This window comes from Hoplias malabaricus, chromosome Y (assembly GCF_029633855.1).
Source record: "Hoplias malabaricus isolate fHopMal1 chromosome Y, fHopMal1.hap1, whole genome shotgun sequence".
Taxonomy (NCBI): domain Eukaryota; kingdom Metazoa; phylum Chordata; class Actinopteri; order Characiformes; family Erythrinidae; genus Hoplias; species Hoplias malabaricus.
The window spans coordinates 24,777,330-24,798,981 of NC_089820.1; the positions used below are offsets into that span (position 1 = coordinate 24,777,330).

Sequence of the window (21,652 nt, forward strand, 5' to 3'; positions counted from 1 at the left end):
AGGAATGAACTGATTAGTTAGAATAGTGTGTTATAACTCTCATGGAGGGCGGCATGGTGGCGCAGTAAGTTAGTGTCGCAGTCACACAGCTCCAGGGACCTGGAGGTTGTGGGTTCAATTCCCGCTCCGGGTGACTGTCTGTGAGGAGTGTGGTGTGTTCTCTCGTTGTCTGCGTGGGTTTCCTCCAGGTGACTGTCTGTGAGGAGTGTGGTGTGTTCTCTCTGTGTCTGCGTGGGTTTCCTCCGGGTGACTGTCTGTGAGGAGTGTGGTGTGTTCTCCCTGTGTCTGCGTGGGTTTCTTCCGGGTGACTGTCTGTGAGGAGTGTGGTGTGTTCTCCCTGTGTCTGCGTGGGTTTCCTCCGGGTGACTGTCTGTGAGGAGTGTGGTGTGTTCTCTCGGTGTCTGCGTGGGTTTCCTCCGGGTGACTGTCTGTGAGGAGTGTGGTGTGTTCTCTCTGTGTCTGCGTGGGTTTCCTCCGGGTGACTGTCTGTGAGGAGTGTGGTGTGTTCTCCCTGTGTCTGCGTGGGTTTCCTCCGGGTGACTGTCTGTGAGGAGTGTGGTGTGGGTTTCCTCCCACAGTCCAAAAACACACATTGGTAGGTCTGGTAGTCTTTTTTATCACTTTATTATCTAATACATACTCTATACAAGGAGTATATATTTTGTGGGCAGCCATGGCCTAAAGATTCGGGACCAGAAAGTCGCTGGTTTGATCCCCACATCCAGCAGGAGAATCGGGGGGAAGTGTAAGTGTAGGAACAGCACTGTCCTCCATGGCCGAAGTGCCCTTGAGCAAGGCACCTAACCCCCAACTGTGCCCTGGGTGCTGGGGATGGCTGCCGGCTGCTCTGGGTTTGTGTTCACTGCTCCTAGTGAACTAGTGTGTGTGTGTGTTCACTGCCACGAATGTGTTAAATGCAGACACATTCTGTTGTATGTTGTACAATGGACAGCAAAACAACTGCAGATTTCACATTTCATGTGTGGTGTGTTCTCCCTGTGTCAGCGTGGGTTTCCTCCGGGTGACTGTCTGTGAGGAGTGTGGTGTGCTCTCCCTGTGTCTGCGTGGGTTTCCTGTTGGTGACTGTCTATAAGGAATGTGGTGTGTTCTCCCTGTGTCCACGGGGGTTTCCTCCGGGTGACTGTCTGTGAGGAGTGTGGTGTGTTCTCCCTGTGTCTGCGTGGGTTTCCTCCACGTGACTGTCTGTGAGGAGTTTGGTGTGTTCTCCCTGTGTCTGCGTGGTTTTCCTCTGCGTGCATCTATTTACCTTCCACGATCCAAAGACACACATTGGTAGGTGGATTGACTGCTCAGAAGTCCATAGTTGTGAGTGTGTGAGTGAATGTGTGAGTAAGTGTCACCCTAACTCAATTTGACATTGTCTAGAATTAAACGGTTAATAAACGGCCGTCTTTAAAATGAACGTTCTCATGAGAAGTTACGCTGGGTGGTGTGACATGCTCTTAACATTTGGCTGTTTTATGTGGGCAGGGAATGTCAGAGTGTATGCTTTAGTGGTGTAAAATGTATCTTTTAGTAGTTTATACTGTTATAAATTCACTAAAACCTAAATATATCACCATGAGCTATAATGACCATGTCTGTTGTGTGGCTGATTTACATTTGAACATTTGCATATGCCCATTACTCTGACTGAAGTGTTAGCTTCTTAAGCTTTCGAAAGACACTGGGGCATTATGGGAAATGAAGTGCCTGTGGTGAATTTGTGTGGTGTGTCTTGTAGTTCTCCTCAGCAATCCAGGATAAAATTGACCTTTTTACCGCTGTAATTTTGTTGGATCACAGCAGCATTTTACTCTCAAAAAACAAAACTTCCCTTTGAAGACATAAGGAACATTGGGACCAAACTCCTCTGAACTGTACTCAAATGATTCATAACCTTCAGACTAAACCCACAGAGATCTGCCATTTGAGTAACCATGTATTTATACCCCAGAGAAACAGAAAATAGCCGCAGGCAGCCGAGGAGTTACTGAAGAAATCCCCCATAAAATATGTATTTGGTCTTATTTAATAGATTATGAAAGAATCAAATTTTTAGTGCATTTATACATTCATTTGGAGATCTGGAGCCCACCAGGCCACACACTGTGAAACAGGACTATCCAGTCTGTTTTCCATGGTCTAACACAGGTGTCACATCCTGTCTGTTTTCCCCCACCATGTGCTCATTTAGCAAATAGCTCTGTTTGTTGTCCTTGTCTCTGCCCTAGTCCTGTCTTAGCCCCGCCCTGTCGTTATCAGTCCCAGGTGTTCCTTGTCAGTGCTTTGTATATAGCTCTATGTTTGCTGTGTTCCCTTGCTGGTTGTTGTGTGCATAGATGTGTGTTCCTCTGTCTCTGCGTCTCCCATGTCTACCCCGGTTCATGGTTGTTTCCTGTCTGTTCTTGTTTAATCCTGTCTTGTTTAGTATTGTCTTTTTATTTAAATCTGTCTTTGTTAACAAAAGTCCTTGCATTTACGTCCGCCTCCCTCGTCTGTCCTGCTCAGCCGTGACAACAGGATACTGTGTTGCATCTTACGAAGAGAGCCGACATTTTAGGATTATTCCGCCCCCTCATCTGAGTTGCTCCAAATCGTAAAACTGGAAAATCCCGCAAAGTTGCGGTTAAATTGTGTCACATGAACAGAGTGGCGACATGACAAAATAGAGCCAAAACAGAGGAAAGACAAAAATAGAGTTCCAAAATGATTCACAGGCCCCAGGAGAAATCAGAGGAATAAAGACATGGAGTCAAGTGTTCACTCCAATCTCTAGTTTATTTAGACATTCACAGCAGTATTTATCGGGCATTTGTCACGTACGCTTTTCCTGTTACAATTACATCATGTCTCAGATTTCCCCAAGTCCCAGACGTTATGGACTATTAGGCCATACATCTTTCTATTACCATCTTCTCTCTCTCTTCTCCACCGTCAGCATTATGTCCTGCAGAGAGTTAGGTCAAGTTGCCCTGTCCCAAACAGGATGCACATTTACATTTCGGTTAGACTTCCCTAAATTTAACTAAAGAAATGTACTGCAAAGCACTTTTCACTTCTTAAAAGGCAAAGAAGGGTCATGCTTCAAGCACAGCACGTTCTGTACCATCGTAATCACCACATGTTGATTACAGTGTATCATAATCGTTTCAGATGACCACAGTATTTGTTTACATTTACTCATTACATTGGTAGTTTGCATTTTCCATCACAACAGTCACCCAGAATGGGGCTTGAACCCTCAACCCCAGGATCCAGGAGTTTGACAGTCACACTCCCTGATGCACCACCGCGACACCCTTTTAAAAATAAAGCTGGATGGATAGGAAGCTGGATGATTAGTTGGAATAGTGTGTTATAACTCTCATGGAGGGCGGCATGGTGGCACAGTAGGTTAGTGTCGCAGTCACACAGCTCCAGGGACCTGGAGGTTGTGGGTTCGAGTCCCGCTCCGGGTGACTGTCTTTGAGGAATTGGTGTGTTCTCCCTGTGTCTGCGTGGGTTTCCTCCGGGTGACTGTCTGTGAGGAGTGTGGTGTGTTCTCCCTGTGTCTGCGTGGGTTTCCTCCGGGTGACTGTCTGTGTGGTGTGTTCTCCCAGTGTCTGCATGGGTTTCCTCCCCTGTGTCTGAATGGGATTCCTCTGGGTGACTGTCTGTGAGGAGTGTGGTGTGTTCTCCCTGTGTCCGCGTGGGTTTCCTCCGGGTGACTGTGAGGAGTTGGTGTGTTCTCCCAGTGTCTGCGTGGGTTTCCTCCGGGTGACTGTCTGTGAGGAGTGTGGTGTGTTCTCCCTGTGTCTGCGTGGGTTTCCTCCGGGTGACTGTCTGTGAGGGGTTGGTGTGTTCTCCCTGGTTCTGCGTGGATTTCCTCCGGGTGACTGTCTGTGAGGAGTGTGGTGTGTTCTCTCTGTGTCTGCGTGGGTTTCCTCCGGGTGCTCCGGTTTCCTCCCACGCTCCAAAAACACACGTTGGTAGGTGGATTGGCAACTCAAAAGTGTCCGTGAATGTGTGTGTGTTTCTGTGTTGCTCTGTGAAGGACTGGCGCCCCCTCCAGGGTGTATTCCCTGCATTGCGCCCAATGATTCCAGGTAGGCTCTGGACCCACTGCAACCCTGAATTGGATAAGCGATTACAGATAATGAATGAATGAAAAAAAACTTTAACATGACTGTTGTGGCCCAGTCTCTTGAGGAGCGGCAGCCGTTATGTCAAAAGTTAACCGAATCAATAGGTTTCGACTCTGAAGGATTCATTGGAGCCTGTAAGCAGGCCTTTAACATAACGGTTTTATTGTTCACTGTACACCTGAGATCAGTTAGAGCTGAGTGAAAACACGATGTGAACTCAAGTATCTGATCAGGCCTCGGTTATTTTGGGATAATGCACCCTCCACAAACAAGCCACAGCATCCTGCAGTCACAATGCCAATGCGGCGCTAATGAATGATTAATTAAAGCCAAGTCAACATGGGAGCTTACATTGATTTTAGAATCTCATTGACCTACTTCAGAAATTTCACTTTACTGATTGGGGAAGGAGAGGAATTAATTAAGAAGGATTAAAGCTGTGCTTTGGCCCAAAAATCGACACCGTTTTCTAAACCTATTGCCTTACTTTAAATACAAAACCCTCAAATACAGTGCAGTACCTGAATACTATTACAGAAGAAGAAGGGTATTATCAGAAGAAATAAAGGTTTATATCCACATCATGTCTTATTTGAACCAAATCCAGAGGCGTTAGGAGGAGGTAGGCCAGTGGATGAGAACTGAATGGGAACTCATTCATTCATTATCTGTAACCCTTATCCAGTTCAGGGTCGCGGTGGGTCCAGAGCCTACCTGGAATCATTGGGCGCAAGGCGGGCATACACCCTGGAGGGGGCGCCAGTCCTTCAGAGGGCAACACACACTCTCACACTCACAATCCACCTACCAACGTGTGTTTATAATCCTTACACTAAACACAGTGTCTGTTTACAGAGAAAAGATATGCGATTTTGTCAGATTTGACTGGTGTTTAAAGGTCTACCCTCATTTAAAGAGATATAAGCCTGGTCTTATATTTTAAAATTACTGTCCAGTTTTAACAAGTGTGGAGTTACAAAAAAGGGTTCTGAATCGTTCATTCTTCTTCTGTAACTGCTTCACTGTGATCAGGCTGCAGCGGGTCCAGAGCCCACTGGAAATCATTCAGCACTATAACCCTAACATTGTGTTTTCACTGCAAGCTAAGCAAGCAAGTGACAATGTATCTCCTGTTATAATCAATACAGCTGTCTACACCAGCTGCCAGTGTCAGCGTGCCATGTGAGGTGTTGCTTTAGATGCTGTTTTTTTGATGCCATTCTTCCAATCTGATTAACTGTATATCTAGAATAATCACCCATTTTATGTGAAGCCTCAAGCTGTTTTCTTATTGGTCATTCGTTGATGTAGTTTCTACCTTGATGCGCCGACTGGTGAAGACATTTACGCCTCTGTTTGTTGCTGGCTTGCATCACATTCAGCTGGGACATGGTGGAACCCTAAATCTAACCATAAATTTAGACTTAACTCTAGGCTTAAACCTTAAGTACACTATATTGTGCTATGGTGTTCCTAGAATTCACAATTAGAAATTGTTTCTAAGGGCGGCACACATTCGACACAGCTTCAGGGTCCTGGAGGTTGGGGGTTCGCGCCCCATGTGTCTGTGTGGGTTTCCTCCGGGTGACTGTCTGTGAGGAGTGTGGTGTGTTCTCCCTGTGTCTGCGTGGGTTTCCTCCGGGTGGTACACACCTGATATTACGGAGTTTGCATAGCTGACCGTAGACACATTTCTTTGTTTCAGAGACTCCACTGGGTTGGTCATCATGACGGACGCAATGACAGGCTCAAGGGGGATCCACAAACAGCCGGGTCCAGGTTCTGGTTCTGCTGCAGAACTGACAGATGAGGAGAAGGAGATTATTAACAGTGTAATTGCTCGAGCTGAGAAGATGGAGGCCATGGAACAGGAGAGGATCAGGTAAGAGAGTAGAGGGGGGCTACAGTAACTGGCTAAAAAGAGTGATCACCAGCTCCAGTGATGTTGTGAATGGTGGCGAACACTGTATAAAACATTGAGTATTTACAAAATACCTTTTAAAATCACGCTGAAGTCTGAAATTTTAAATCCATATGCATCCTTTCCTGCCACACAAAACAGCCGTCTGATGAATCGTCTGGACAACATGAAGAAGACGGTGTGTGGAGATGGAGTGTCCCGCTGCTTGCTGTGTGGAGAGCAGTTAGGGACCCTCGGGGTTAACTCGGTGGTCTGTGAAGACTGTAAAAAGGTAAGTTTTTCTTTACTCATCTGATCATCAGATCTATCAAAGCCTTATTTCTACAGCATCTTTCCTACAAGCCTCAGTGTTCAGAGAGTTTACTGACAGAGACTCAGCTGTGACAAACACCCAGGACAAAGAGACTAAGGAAAGGAAATGACTAATGGTCATAAATCATCTGCAGAGGCGAATACATTAATGAACATGATGGCAGGGGCGGCACGGTGGTGCAGCAGGTTAGTATCGCAGTCACACAACTCCAGGGACCTGGAGGTTGTGGGTTCGAACCCTGCTCCGGGTGACTGTCTGTGAGGAGTGTGGTGTGTTCTCTCTGTGTCTGCGTGGGTTTCCTCTGGGTGACTGTTTGTGAGGAGTGTGGTGTGTTCTCTCTGTGTCTGCGTGGGTTTCCTCCGGGTGACTGTCTGTGAGGAGTGTGGTGTGTTCTCCCTGTGTCTGTGTGGGTTTCCTCCGGGTGACTGTCTGTGAAGAGTGTGGTGTGTTCTCCCTGTGTCTGCGTGCTCCGGTTTCCACGATGGTAGGTGGATTGGCGACTCAAAAGTGTCTGTAGGTGTGTGTCACCCTGTGAAAGATTGGTGCCCCCTACAGGTGTGTTCTGAACTGGATAAGCGGTTACAGACAATGAATGAATGAACATGATACTAACTATTCGATACTAACGATTGTGGTAGGATAGTTTAGATAATATATTAGGTGTACAAATAAGTTGTAAAGCATTTTTGTGTACTAGTTGTGTATTATTAATGACAATTAAAAGTGACATAATACGCTATGTTAATGATTTCTAACATCGAGTCCGTTTTTGCACAACCAGTAAAAAGAGGTAATAAATGGAAGGTATTTTTCTCAGTGAAATGTGTGTTTCTCCAGAACATGTGCACCAAGTGCGGAGTGCAGAATAACAGCCGTCCACGGTCTGTGTGGCTCTGCAAGATCTGTAGTGAACAACGAGAGGTAAGAGATAAAGACGTTAATGCTGGGAATTATCCTTTTTTACCTGTTTAAGAGTTCTTAACATTAAAAGCTCCACTGACCATCCATCTGTTGCTCTGCATGTTATTTACCATCATTCACCCTGTTCCTCAGCGCTCAGGACCCCCACAGAGCAGGTGTGATGTGGTGGTGGATCATTCTCAGCGCTGCAGTGACACTGACACCACGTGGTGTGTTAGTGTGTGTTGTGCTGGTGTAGAGTGTATCAAACACAGCAGTGCTGCTGGAGTTTTTAAACCCTGTGTCCACTCTCTGCCCACTCTGTGAGACACTCCTCCCTCGTTGGTCCACCTTGTAGATGTAAAGTCAGAGACAGTAGCTCATCTGTCGCTTCACGGTTATGTGTTGGCCATTCTCTAGTCCTCCATCGGTGGACACAGGATGCTGTCGTCTAGGTGGACTCTTCTAAGTCCAGCAGTGACACTGAGGGGTTTAAAAACTCCAGGAGCACAGCTGTGCCTGATCCACTCTACACCAGCACAACACACACTAACACACCACCACCACATCAGTGTCACTGCAGCGCTCAGAATGATCCACCACCCAAATAATACCTGTTATGTGGGGATCATGACCATGACGACCAAGATGAAAGAGGTATAACAATGTATGCAGAGCAATGGCTGGACAGCTGTCTGTAATTGTAGAACTACAAAGTATTCCTTTATGGTCAGTGGAGCTGAGAGAATGGAAAATGAATGTAGAAACAAGGAGGTGTATTTAATGCTATGGATGATTGGTCTACGCATACAAAACCAGAGACATATATATATATATATATATATATATATATATATATACAAGTCTAGGACATGAGCGCTCTTTAGAGAACGTTAATATATAAGAAGCCCCAGCTTAGCTCCACCCTCTCAGCTAACACCGTCATAGCTGATTATGAAGTGAATGCATAGATGGAGCTATCGTTGCTGTGCTTTTCAGCGTGAGTGGAGACCTTTCCTTATTTGAGCTGTTTCCTGTTTCTTGCCAAGGTATGGAAGCGATCTGGAGCTTGGTTCTTTAAAGGCCTCCCTAAGCAGTTTCTCCCTTCACCCATGGCCATTTCCAAAGCCAAAGAGCCTCCCTTCCAGAAGGCTTCAGAAAACCAGACAGCACCTGAGACATCTGCTGCAAAACCACAAGCACAAACTAAAGGTATCCCAGATTTCCGTTCATCCTGTCCTTTTGAAAACATGGTTTGTTAAAGTTTCACTGTGTAATTCTGAGTGTGGCAGTCACTCAGTTCCAGAGACCTCGAGGTTGTGGGTTCGAGTCCCGCTCCGGGTGATTGTATGTGAGGAGTGTGGTGTGTTCTCCCTGTGTCTGCATGGGTTTCCTCCAGGTGACTGTCTGTGAGGAGTGTGGTGTGTTCTCTCTGTGTCTGCGTGGGTTTCCTCCGGGTGACTGTCTGTGAGGAGTGTGGTGTGTTCTCTCTGTGTCTGCATGGGTTTTCTCCGGGTGACTGTCTGTGAGGAGTGTGGTGTGTTCTCTCTGTGTCTACCTGGGTTTCCTTCTGGTGACTGTCTGTGAGGAGTGTGGTGTGTTCTCTCTGTGTCTGCGTGGGTTTCCTCCGGGTGACTGTCTGTGAGGAGTGTGGTGTGTTCTCCCTGTGTCTACGTGGGTTTCCTCCGGGTGACTGTCTGTGAGGAGTGTGGTGTGTTCTCCCTGTGTCTGCGTGGGTTTCCTCCGGGTGACTGTCTGTGAGGAGTGTGGTGTGTTCTCCCTGTGTCTACGTGGGTTTCCTCCGGGTGACTGTCTGTGAGGAGTGTGGTGTGTTCTCCCTGTGCCTGCGTGGGTTTTCTCCGGGTGATTGTCTGTGAAGAGTGTGATGTGTTCTCCCTGTGTCTGCGTGGGTTTCCTCCGGGTGACTATCTGTGAGGAGTGTGGTGTGTTCTCTCTGTGTCTGTGTGGGTTTTCTCCGGGTGACTGTCTGTGAGGAGTGTGGTGTGTTCTCTCTGTGTCTGCGTGGGGTTCCTCCGGGTGACTGTCTGTGAGGAGTGTGGTGTGTTCTCCCTGTGTCTGCTTGGGTTTTCTCCGGGTGATTGTCTGTGAAGATTGTGGTGTATTCTCCCTATGTCTGCGTGGGTTTCCTCCGGGTGACTATCTGTGAGGAGTGTGGTGTGTTCTCCCTGTGTCTGCGTGGGTTTTCTCCGGGTGATTGTCTGTGAGGAGTGTGGTGTGTTCTCTTTGTGTCTGCGTGGGGTTCCTCCGGGTGACTGTCTGTGAGGAGTGTGGTGTGTTCTCCCTGTGTCTGCTTGGCTTTTCTCCGGGTGATTGTCTGTGAAGATTGTGGTGTATTCTCCCTATGTCTGCGTGGGTTTCCTCCGGGTGACTATCTGTGAGGAGTGTGGTGTGTTCTCCCTGTGTCTGCGTGGGTTTTCTCCGGGTGATTGTCTGTGAAAAGTGTGGTGTGTTCTCCCTGTGTCTGCGTGGGTTTCCTCCGGGTGCTCTGGTTTCCTCCCACAGTCCAAAAACACACGTTGGTAGGTGGATTGGCAAGTCAAAAGTGTCCGTAGGTGTGAGTGAATGTGTGAGTGTTGCCCTGTGAAGAACTGGCGCCCCCTCCAGGGTGTATGCCCACCTAGCGCCCAATGATTCCAGATAGGCTCTGGACCCACTGCAACCCTGAACTGGTTAGCGGTTACAGATAATGAATGAATGAATGTGTAATTCTGGGAAGTTTGGGGAGTTTGCGACCCCTCTGTTGGAAATAAATGTGTGTGTGAGTGTGTGTACAACACCTACCTTATTAAAACTCACATTGTTATGTTTTTATTTCTGCTCAGAACTGGTGGAGAACCAGGCCGCTGGTCCAGAAATGCAGCCAACAGGTAAGATTGATGTGACAGAGATAAATGTTAAAGTACTGTAAATAAGTTCATGTTGGGGTGTGGGGTTCAGGTCTGAGTGGTTATGAGCCTTTGCTGTTCAAGATAGAGTTGAGTCTGAGTCTGAGGGGTTTGAGGGTAAGTATCAATGAATCTCTGGGCTGTGAATCAGAGTCAGGTCTCAGGTCTCTAGGGTTGTGGTGCACATTGAGTCTGGAGTCTCTAAAGTGTGAGTTATAGTTAAGCTTCATGTCTCTGGGGTCTTTAGTCTCTGAGATGTGAGTTATGAGCCCCTTTCACACATGCATGGCAATCCAGAAATGTTCCCAAGTTTACCTGGAGGAGATGTATGTGTGAACGCGACCACCTGCAGTATTCGTCCCAGACATTACCTGGACGTTATACTCCGCCCTAGTAAAGACTCAAGTCTGAGTCAGCGCATGTGAGAACGGCATGGGAAATGTTCCAGAGTTTCCCCAGCATGTGCTGCACAGGCACTGTGCAACACCTAGAGCGCGTGTTCCATCTCCTGCTGCGAGAGATCGCTTGACACAGAAAATCTCCCGCTGTGTTCTGCTTGTGTGAATGAGCACTCCGGGACAGCTCCGGACCCAATACTCCAGAGTTTCTACAGCGAAATTCTCTGTAGGTCATGTGTGAAAGAGGCAGTAGTTAACGTTTTAGTCAGTGGTGAGTCTCAATTCTTTGGGAAATTCAGTGCTTAATGCTTGCGCACAGTGCTTGCGCTGCGCTAGAAGTCTCTGGAGTACAATTCGAGTCTTTAGGGTGGTCTCATTACTGGGGAATACAATTAAAACCTGTTTCATGATTAGATTCTGATCAGCTTTATTTGTGTTATCACATTTCACTGTGTGCTCCAGGGTCTCCTTTCTACGGAGTTATATAAAGAAAATCAGACTGATGTAACACAGATTGTCTTTTACTCTGTAGCTCCAGAACCTGTGGGACGCCCCCCTATTGCTCCAAAACCCGCTGTGGCTCCAAAACCTGCCGGAATCAGCGGTGCCGGTTACTCAGAGGCTGACGGTCCAGTCGTGATGAAGAAGGCTGTAACTGTCCACAGCTCCAGACCACCTCCATCATCCTCTAGCCCTAAACCTCAGCAAAGTGAGTTCAGACTTGGAACTAAACTCCATCTTAAGCTACTCTTGTGTGAACATTTCTTCAAATGTACCACTCGTGTATATTATGTTGGGGATCAAGAATTACATAGTTGTCCACATCACCTGGGGGTTGCAGGGTAAAGTTCAGAGCCTCCATCTCTCTGTTCATCCAAGAGAAACGTTTTATTGCTCATATGTTGCTCTGTAATGACTTTCTTTAAATTCCTTAGGAGAAAAAAATGAGACAAAACAGAGACAAAAAGAAACATGAGAGGAATATAAAGTAAATAAAGGAGAAAGTAAGGTTTAGTTCGTCTGGCAAATCTGAGCACATTCTGTGACTTTACTGAGATCTCCACTAGGACACACGTGTGAGATTACTGATTACGGATTACCGTTTGAACTCACGGTTGTCTAGGAAAAATCACTTTCTGCTGAACTACTTTTCTGGAATAAATTCCTCCTCCAGCTCTTCAGGAAGCTGAGAGAGGTCCCTACATGAGCTCTGGCTTCCAGGACCGAGTGCCCCCTGCAGAGAGGGAGGAAAGAAAGCAGCCGATGTCATATAACCTTCCACCAGCTCGGCACCCAGCCCCTCCCCCAGAGGAGGACGAGGATGAGGCCAACAGCTATGACTCTGATGAAGCCAGTAAGAACAACTTTACTCTTGCGGCTTAAAGTAGCTGAGTTTCCAAGCTTTAAAGGGTGTCTACAGACGGTTGGACCTATAACGTACTATTAATATAATGATAATATGGTAAAACATGGATTAAATAAATGACAATTAGAGGCCATTTGATGCTGCCAAGTGCTGCCTGATGCTGCCTAGTTATTGAGATACAACATCAGTTTACATTGCTGCCATCTTGTTTAGCCTCCTTTCTGTACATCACCCTTTTTTTATGGGACATTTATGAGTGTGTATGTGTGTGTGTGTGTTATCTGTAGAAAACCTGAGCCATAATACTCTCAGAGATGGATGATCTCTCTCTGCTGCCAAAGTCCAGAAATCAATATCCTGCAAGCGAACGCAAAAGGGATCTTCAATAGAACATAAAGCATGCCCTCAGTGTATTCACTGATGTTTTTTTGAGGGAAGTGTGAGGCTAGAGAGAGGCTCGAGAGGGAACAGATATTTCCCCGGAGTTCCTGCCTGATTAGAAATAGCAGGTGGAACTCCTCCCCAAGGAATCCCCACAAACTCATTCTCCCAATCCAGAGTTGTTCCAGTTTGTCTGAACTTGAAATATTATTTTCTTAAATGCCCTACTTCCCAATTTCAATGAGATATTTTGGGAATTCATTTACACCTTCGTCCGATGAGTTAGCAGCTGGTAAATGAGATTCACTTCGGTCCCTGTTCTCTTAAAGGACCCTTTAACTTATGAGAGAACAGATGAAATCTTTAATTCAATTACACTTGTTTATTACGTACATATTCACATAATTATATACATCTCCAGTGTTTAGACTATGAACTGAATAGTACATAACAGGGGTATTTATTTAAAATGCGTTAAGGTCCAGTAACTTCATAATGCCTTGCTTTATCCTGAATACAGAAGTAGCCTAGTAGTTATATCAACATTTTTTTTTGTAGTTAATAACAACTGAATGTCAAATCACATTAGAGATCCAGTTCATTATAACTTTAACAATGTTTATAAGATTTAAAATGGAATTTAATTAATTATAAATCACAAATGCACCAAATAAATTGTTCTTTTACCATTTCAAGTCAAATTAAAAATAAAACAATGCTTTTAAAAAAGTGTGTATAGTAAAATAAAGTGCCTAATCACTTGTCTTGTAGTTACAGTTCACTTCCTCTGCTCGTGGTACAAACAGCAAACTGATTGGCTCTATTTGCTGAGGGGCAGGAATTTAATGACTGTCGAGTGTTAGGGGAACTCCCATTCGTATTTCAACTGATGTTAAGTTTCCTTATAAAGTTTCTAGTATTACCACACAACACTGTCATCCCAGAAGTGTCCCAAAAGACCTTTTTAATCAGATATGATAGCAGTTGTGACTTGAGCGAATGACACACACCAGGCAGGACTCCAGACAACGTCATCCCACCATTTACTTGTGATAATGCACAGTTCTTATTGGTTTACTAGCATCGTGCGTGATATATATATATATATATATATATATATATATATATATATATATATATATGATGCATTCAATTGGTCTGGACTGCTAAACCTGTACCGTAATGGCTGACATCACTAATGCTTCTGTAGCTGCCATCAGATCCTCACAGCAGTTTCCTAGCATAGCCTCTCCCCAAATAATAGTGACGCTTATTGAATGAACATGGTAACAAAAATGCAGAACAACAAGTGCTTGACGAGCATTTCCACAAACCTTTGTTAAATTCTGAGTTTGAATTTTTTTGTTTTTTTGCAGCCACTCTGGGAGCTCTGGAGTTCAGTTTGCTTTACGAACCCGAGAACAGCAGCCTTCACTGCAACATCATGAGAGCTAAGGTAAAACACCAGATACACATGTTCCTACCTATCATGTGTTACAGTCATTTTAGCATGGCAACATTCATTATAGTATAAAATAAATACTTTATTTTACTTGGCAATGGCCAAGCAACACCAAGCAACCACCTGGGAACACCATAGCAAAGGCCTTGTAGTGCCTTAACCATCCTAGCCCCAGCAACACTTTAGCAGCCAGCTAAGATAATGTCACATGTCATATGTGATCCTCACACTTGAGCCCAATTTGGACAGGATTAGTTTTTACCTGTGGGCATGGGGTAAATAATTATTACCCAAGTATCTCAGTGGTTTTAACCATGTCTGAATAAACCATTTCAGTTATTTTTCAGAGTGCATGCTCCCGTTTCTTTTACCAGAGGTGGACAGTAAGAAAGTAAATGTAATTCGTTACTGTACTTAAGTACTTTTTTGGGTATCTGTACTTTACTGAAGTATTTCCATTTTGGGCGACTATTTACCGTAAACCAACTACATTTCAAAGTCAAATATCTTACTTTTTACTCCACTACATTATGCAATTCTGGCGTTCCTTTTGGTTTATGTGTCTGAATATATCTCCCTGCTCCGCACAGATCTCCGGGTTGTTACCGTTGCTAAGAGACAAACAAACACAGTCTCTATTTAAATCATCAGTAACTGCTATACATTCATAAACATGGTTTAAGGATCTGTAGCTAGATGTTACAAATCACTCACTGAGGGGGAGAGTCAGTGTGAGGTTTAATAAACACGATACATGAAGTGAGGTCAAAACAAGAAGAAATATTCCAAAACCCAAAAATCAGTACAGAACATGTCCAAAAGACAAAAGTACACATCAGGCAAAAAGTCAGAAAATCTAAATCGTAGCCTGTTTAAAAAACAGATGTCGCAGAATTGCAGAAATAACTCAAACTATACTCTGCATCTATATAGACAAAACAGAGTGTTTAAAGGAACACTCTGTAATATTTTTACCTTAAAATTACAGCTTCAAAATCATTGTGATGCTTCACTGATCTATAACAGGGAGAACAGAACCTCTGTTGTTGCTACTCTTGGCTAATGACTGCAGAAATTTTACTATGAACCTTTCGGAGGAGGGTAGGAAACCACCCCTTCCCTCCCCCTCCCTTCCAATTTCAGTACAGTGCTGTAAAAGGTAATTGCACTATGGGGAAGTCCCAGGAGCAGAAAAAAAATCCACCAAATCTTACCTAGTGTTTGAGTAAAAACCTGTGTTATGCACAAGTGCCCTATGCCATTGTTAATGCTCTGCAATTACAGCAGCAAACCACTAGGACTGAATTTCAAACATCTTCTTTGTTCATATTTAGTCTTAATATTTGAGAATGAATATTTCTGGACTTTTGAACCATGTTCGTCTGACTGCAGACTAATCACAGTCGTTGTAATCTGCGTAGACATGACAAACTACATTTCAGGAGAGCTGCGCATCAGGCCACGCTGCCTACGGCATAGGTCCAACACAGAAGCATAAATTGGGCTAAATACTCAGGAGAGAGCGAGCTCTGTTGGTTTGGGCGGCAGCACAAAAGCCGGGGAACCAAGAGTGACACTAGAGTCTTTTCACCTACAATGTGTGAAGCGTGAGTCTTAATAAAAAAGTGATAATAGGAAATTAGACCCATAATACGTCATAGAGAGAGAGATGTTTTTGGAAGTTGTAGGTAGGTTTTATGCACAATAGCAACCAACCTACATGTTATGAACCTGTGTACAACTCATTAAGTTACCATTAAACGATTTGTAATATTAGTTATAATAACTGTGTGAAGGATTAGTAAAGGTATTTATCACCTTTTCGTCTATGATCTATTATGAAGAGCTAGTAAATAAAGTCTTTTAGGGCTGAATGTATTTGGTGAGAGGGATGTTCTCAGAACAGTTTTGACTGTTGAAATACTGCAGTAGCCCTGCTCTGTATGATCCACTGTGTGATGGCAGTGCGTGGATCGAGAAGCCTCTCCTGTCTGTTTTTTTTTTTTTCACCAAGATTTCATATCCAGTGCGAATTCACAATAAACATTACATACATCCTGTGGTATAATGATGTTACCCAGCTTTCTATGTAAAACTAATCCTGTCCAAATAGGGCTTTTGTAATTCTGGTCCAAAAACACATGTTGGTAGGTGGATTGGCGACTCAAAAGTGTCCGTAGGTGTGAGTATGTGAGTGAGTGTGTGAGTGTGTGTCGCCCTGTGAAGGACTGGCGCCCCCTCCAGGGTGTGTTCCCACCTTGCGCCAGTGATTCTGGGTAGGCTCTGGACCCACCGCAAGCCTGAAATATATAAGGGTAACAGACAATAATAATATCATAATGTGCACTCTTTGACAGAGTCACTAAACTTTGCTAGATATTTCTTATGAACTGAAGTATTAGACCTGAGGCTCAAACTGTAATAGTATAATTTTTCTTCCCAGGGTTTGAAGCCAATGGATTCTAATGGACTCGCTGATCCCTATGTGAAGCTGCACCTGCTCCCCGGAGCCAGCAAGGTCAGCTACAGTTCACTTCTTACTGGAGGTGGGTGGGGCAGCACTGTGTCACAGCAGGTGGTTTTACTTTCACACAGCTGTAGGGTCTCAGGGTCCTGGGTCTGATCCTGTCCTCAGGTAATAGGTAGATAAGCTTTTTGAAACTGTCCACAGGTGTGAGTGTGTGAGTGACTGAGTGAGTGTGTGAAACTGTCCACAGGTGTAAGTGTGTGAGTGATTGGATGACTGTGTGAAACTGTCCACATGTTTGAGTGTGTGAGTGACTGGGTGAATGTGCGAGTGACTGGGTGAGGGTGTGAAACTGTCCACATGTTTGAGTGTGTGGGTGACTGGATGACTGTGTGAAACTATCCACAGGTGTGAGTGTCTGAGTGACTGGATGACTGTGTGAAACTGTCCACATGTTTGAGTGTGTGAGTGACTGGATGACTGTGTGAAACTGTCCACATGTTTGAGTGTCTGAGTGACTGGATGACTGTGTGAAACTGTCCACATGTTTGAGTGTCTGAGTGACTGGATGACTGTGTGAAACTGTCCACATGTTTGAGTGTCTGAGTGACTGGATGACTGTGTGAAACTGTCCACATGTTTGAGTGAGTGAGTGACTGGATGACTGTGTGAAACTGTCCACATGTTTGAGTGTCTGAGTGACTGGATGACTGTGTGAAACTGTCCACATGTTTGAGTGTCTGAGTGACTGGATGACTGTGTGAAACTGTCCACATGTTTGAGTGTCTGAGTGACTGGATGACTGTGTGAAACTGTCCACATGTTTGAGTGTCTGAGTGACTGGGTGAATGTGTGAGTGACTGGGTGAGGGTGTGAAACTGTCCACATGTTTGAGTGACTGGGTGAGTGTGTGACACTGTCCACAGGTGTGAGTGTGTGGGTGACTGGAGGACTGTGTGAAACTGTCCACATGTTTGAGTGTGTGAGTGACTGGATGACTGTGTGAAACTGTCCACATGTTTGAGTGTGTGAGTGACTGGGTGAATGTGTGAGTGACTGGGTGAGTGTGTGGGTGACTGGAGGACTGTGTAAAACTGTCCACATGTTTGAGTGTCTGAGTGACTGGATGACTGTGTGAAACTGTCCACATGTTTGAGTGTGTGAGTGACTGGATGACTGTGTGAAACTGTCCACATGTTTGAGTGTGTGGGTGACTGGATGACTGTGTGAAACTGTCCACATGTTTGAGTGTCTGAGTGACTAGATGACTGTGTGAAACTGTCCACATGTTTGAGTGTGTGAGTGACTGAGTGAGTGTGTGACACTGTCCACAGGTGTGAGTGTGTGGGTGACTGGAGGACTGTGTGAAACTGTCCACATGTTTGAGTGTCTGAGTGACTGGGTGAATGTGTGAGTGACTGGGTGTGAGTCTCCCTGTGTCTGCGTGGGTTTTGGTAGGTGGAAAAGGAAGATAGATCCCCCTGTGTGAACCTTGGTTCCTCCCAAGATTTCTTCCTCAGCTTGGAGGAAGTTTTTCCTTGCCACTGTCGCCCTTGGCTTGCTCTCCAATGGATTTTTACATTCTTTACAATTTCACATTTCATGTCAAAATTTTGTCTCTACCAATATTCTGTGAAGCTGCTTTGTGACAACATCCGTTGTAAAAAGCGCTATACAAATAAATTTGACTTGATTTGATTGGTGACTCAAAAGTGTCCCTAGGTGTGAGTGTGAGTGTGTGAGTGAATGTGTGAGTGTGTGTCGCCCTGCGAAGGACTGGAGCACCAACCAGGGTGTGTTCCTGTTTTGCACCCAGTGATTCTAGGTAGGCTCCGGACCCACCGCGACACTGAACTGGAGAAGCACTTACAGACAAAGAATGAATAGATGAATGAATGAATGAATGATCCTCACTAAATCAAATTTAAATGTTATTTTTTCTGTCATTGCCAGTGATTAATCCCATGCTGACACTGTGGCAAGACTGGGTGAGGGTGTGAAACTGTCCACATGTTTGAGTGTGTGAGTGACTGAGTGAGTGTGTGACACTGTCCACAGGTGTGAGTGTGTGGGTGACTGGAGGACTGTGTGAAACTGTCCACATGTTTGAGTGTGTGAGTGACTGGATGACTGTGTGAAACTGTCCACAGGTGTGAGTGTGTGAGCGACTGGATGACTGTGGTAAACCCAGCCCAATGATTCCAGGTAGGCTTTGGATCCACTGTGACCCTAATCAGGATGAAGCGGGTACAGAAGCTGAATGAATAAATGAATGAATGAATGAATGAATGAATGAATGAATGAATGAACAAACGAATGAATGGTAGTGTATATGTGAAGAATTTACATGGTGTTTCATTCTTTTTATTGTGATCCTGAAGTGCATTTGCCTGTCTCTGTTTTGACTGCAGTCAACAAAGTTGCGCACGAAGACCCTGCGTAACACCAGGAATCCATCCTGGAACGAGACACTGGTTTACCACGGCCTCACAGAGGATGACATGCAGCGCAAGACCCTCAGGTTTGAGACGGGATCGATGCACTGTCACCACACACTGTGCCAAGTGTCTGTCAGAGGGATTTATTTCCATCAGTGTATTGTCTGGAGTGATGGCTCTCAATAGAATAACTTTGGGATGTGTTGGATTGGTGTCAGTTTGTTAATTTGTTAGGCTCCGGACCCAGCGCAACCGCAGGAAAGCGGTCACAGACAATGAATGAATGAATGTATGGATCCCCACAAAATTTGCATACATATATGCACCCTAAATAAGCTAGCTGTGGGATACTTGTGCGCCCCTACCTCCTCAGTACCATGTAAAAAGGTTTTGAAATGCAGAAGCTGGCGTAATATGATGATCTTTGACTGTTGTCTGTTCTCTTCAAGTCACAATTTGTAAAATTTAAGGTATTTCACAATGACAATAAAGATAAAATATAAAATACGAGCAGATATAGCCCTTTAGTGTGACATAGCATGAATTAGCATGAGTCAGCAACACCAGGAGCTAACCATTAACTTAGCAAACATTTTAGCTAAAGATTCTAATTGAAAAAAAACATAATACATATAAATGGATATAAACACTTACAAGCAATAATGTCCAAGGCATAAACAGTGTTGGGAAAGGGTAAGTCAATAGAGAGCAGACCTCTATGGAAATAACACTAAAACTTTTCTGGCAAAACAAATAGCTGACCTGATATAATCACATGACTAGAAACAAATAGCATTAAAGCTATAACAAATGGAAGAGCAAAAAAAAAAGGTAAAAAGTGACCACATGAGGGACATTTTGAATAACAACTCACTACATCAGAACTGAACAGAACAGGACAATTAACAAAAACCACTCCGGGTGATTTTCTATGAGGAGTGTGGTGTGTTTTCCTTGTGTCTGCGTGGGTTTCCTCTGGGTGACTGTCTGTGAGAAGTGTGCTGTGTTCTCCCTGTGTCTGCGTGGGTTTTGGTTGGTGGAAAAGGAAGATAGATCCCCCTGTGTGAACCTTGGTTCCTCCCAAGATTTCTTCCTCAGCTTGGAGGGAGTTTTTCCTTGCCACTGTCGCCCTTGGCTTGCTCTCCAAGGGATTTTTACATTCTTTACAATTTTACATTTCATGTCAAAATTTTGTCTCTACCAATATTCTGTGAAGCTGCTTTGTGACAACATCCGTTGTAAAAAGCGCTATACAAATAAATTTGACTTGATTTGATTGGTGACTCAAAAGTGTCCCTAGGTGTGAGTGTGAGTGTGTGAGTGAATGTGTGAGTGTGTGTCGCCCTGCGAAGGACTGGAGCACCAACCAGGGTGTGTTCCTGTTTTGCACCCAGTGATTCTAGGTAGGCTCCGGACCCACCGCGACACTGAACTGGAGAAGCACTTACAGACAAAGAATGAATAGATGAATGAATGAATGAATGAATGATCCTCACTAAATCAAATTTAAATGTTATTTTTTCTGTCATTGCCAGTGATTAATCCCATGCTGACACTGCGGCAAGAGGCCATCACAAATGTCTGAAATGACAGAAATGACAATAAAGGTTTTGACCAGCAGGGGGTTTGTGTGCACATGTAATCCTTGAGAAATGAACCTGTTTTTGAACCAATGGGATGGAAGTTTCAAGGCTTCATGAGGCTTCATCTGTCCGTCACTAATGAACTCTCTGGATTATTAAACCCAGAACACTAGAGAGCAAGAAGGATGCTGTGAATTATATCACAACTCTGTGATCTTTCAGTTCACTCTCACAATGTCAGAGTTTTCTGGAGTAACACCATTGAATATTTTTCGTCATATAATATAGTTTTCGTTTTCTTTAAGGTAATGAAGAGTGCAGGACCCGGATTGAGAACCACTGTGTTACTGGCAGCTGGAAAAGATCTGGGGGTGTCACATGTTGATGTTTTCTCTGTTGTGTTCATCTGCAGAATCTCTGTTTGTGACGAGGACAAGTTTGGACACAATGAGTTTATCGGGGAAACCAGAATCGCTCTGAAAAAACTTAAAAACAACCAGAAAAAGAATTTCAATGTATGCCTTGAGAGAGTGGTGCCGGTGAGTCTCTCTTTCTCTCTCTTTGTCTCTCATTCTCTCTATCTCTCACTCTCTACCTCTCTGTCCCTCCCTCTCACTTTCTTTTCCTCTCTACATCTTCCACCCCTCTCATTCCCCCTCTTGCCTTTCCTCTACCCTTTCTTCTCCATCTTGCTGTCTCTGTAAATCTCTCTCTCTCTCTCTCTCTCTCTCTCTCTCTCTCTCTCTCTCTCTCTCTCTCTCTCTCTCTCTCTTTGCCAATCACGGTCTCACTTTCTCTCTTGCAATCACCCCGTTCTTTCAATTTTGCCTCCTGCTCTCTTTCTGTCTTCATCACTTTTTCCAACTACCTTTCTCCCTTGACCTTTGTTCTCTCTCTCTCTCTCTCTCTCTCTCGCTCTCTCTCTCTCTCGGATGATTGTGTATAATAACTGTATGTGTATAATGGGTTTTCTTTGCTGTAGACAAAGAGAACAGCCACAGCTGGAGGAGCGAGAGGAATTTCTCTTTATGAAGATGAGGTATGGGTTTATAACAGTTCAGTTATTAATTATATTATTATTAATTATTATTCATTATTTAAATTGAAATCAGAATTATGAAACTGTCCACAGGTGTGAGTGGGAGTGTGTGTGAGAGTGACTGGGTGAGTGTGTGACACTGTCCACAGGTGTGTGTGTGCGTGTGTGTGTGTGTGTGAGAGTGACTGGGTGAGTGTGTGAAACTGTCCACAGATGTGAGTGTGTGAGTGACTGGGTGAGTGTGTGAAACTGTCCACAGGTGTGAGTGTGTGAGTGACTGGGTGAGTGTGTGAAACTGTCCACAGATGTGAGTGTGTGAGTGACTGGGTGAGTGTGTGAAACTGTCCACAG

At 44.6% G+C, this 21,652-nt stretch overlaps 1 protein-coding gene across 1 annotated transcript in view; it reads left to right on the top strand.

Annotated features, from left to right (window-relative positions):
* The window catches only part of LOC136678836 (rabphilin-3A-like), a 41,401-nt gene that overhangs the window by 12,753 nt on the left and 6,996 nt on the right, over positions 1-21,652 (top strand). The window contains 12 exon segments of the mRNA XM_066656991.1: positions 5,833-6,009; positions 6,190-6,319; positions 7,199-7,282; positions 8,311-8,473; positions 10,105-10,149; positions 11,098-11,274; positions 11,740-11,919; positions 13,689-13,768; positions 16,218-16,292; positions 18,653-18,762; positions 20,675-20,801; positions 21,245-21,301. Coding sequence (XP_066513088.1) covers positions 5,855-6,009; positions 6,190-6,319; positions 7,199-7,282; positions 8,311-8,473; positions 10,105-10,149; positions 11,098-11,274; positions 11,740-11,919; positions 13,689-13,768; positions 16,218-16,292; positions 18,653-18,762; positions 20,675-20,801; positions 21,245-21,301 — 1,383 coding nt within the window. The 5' untranslated portion in view covers positions 5,833-5,854.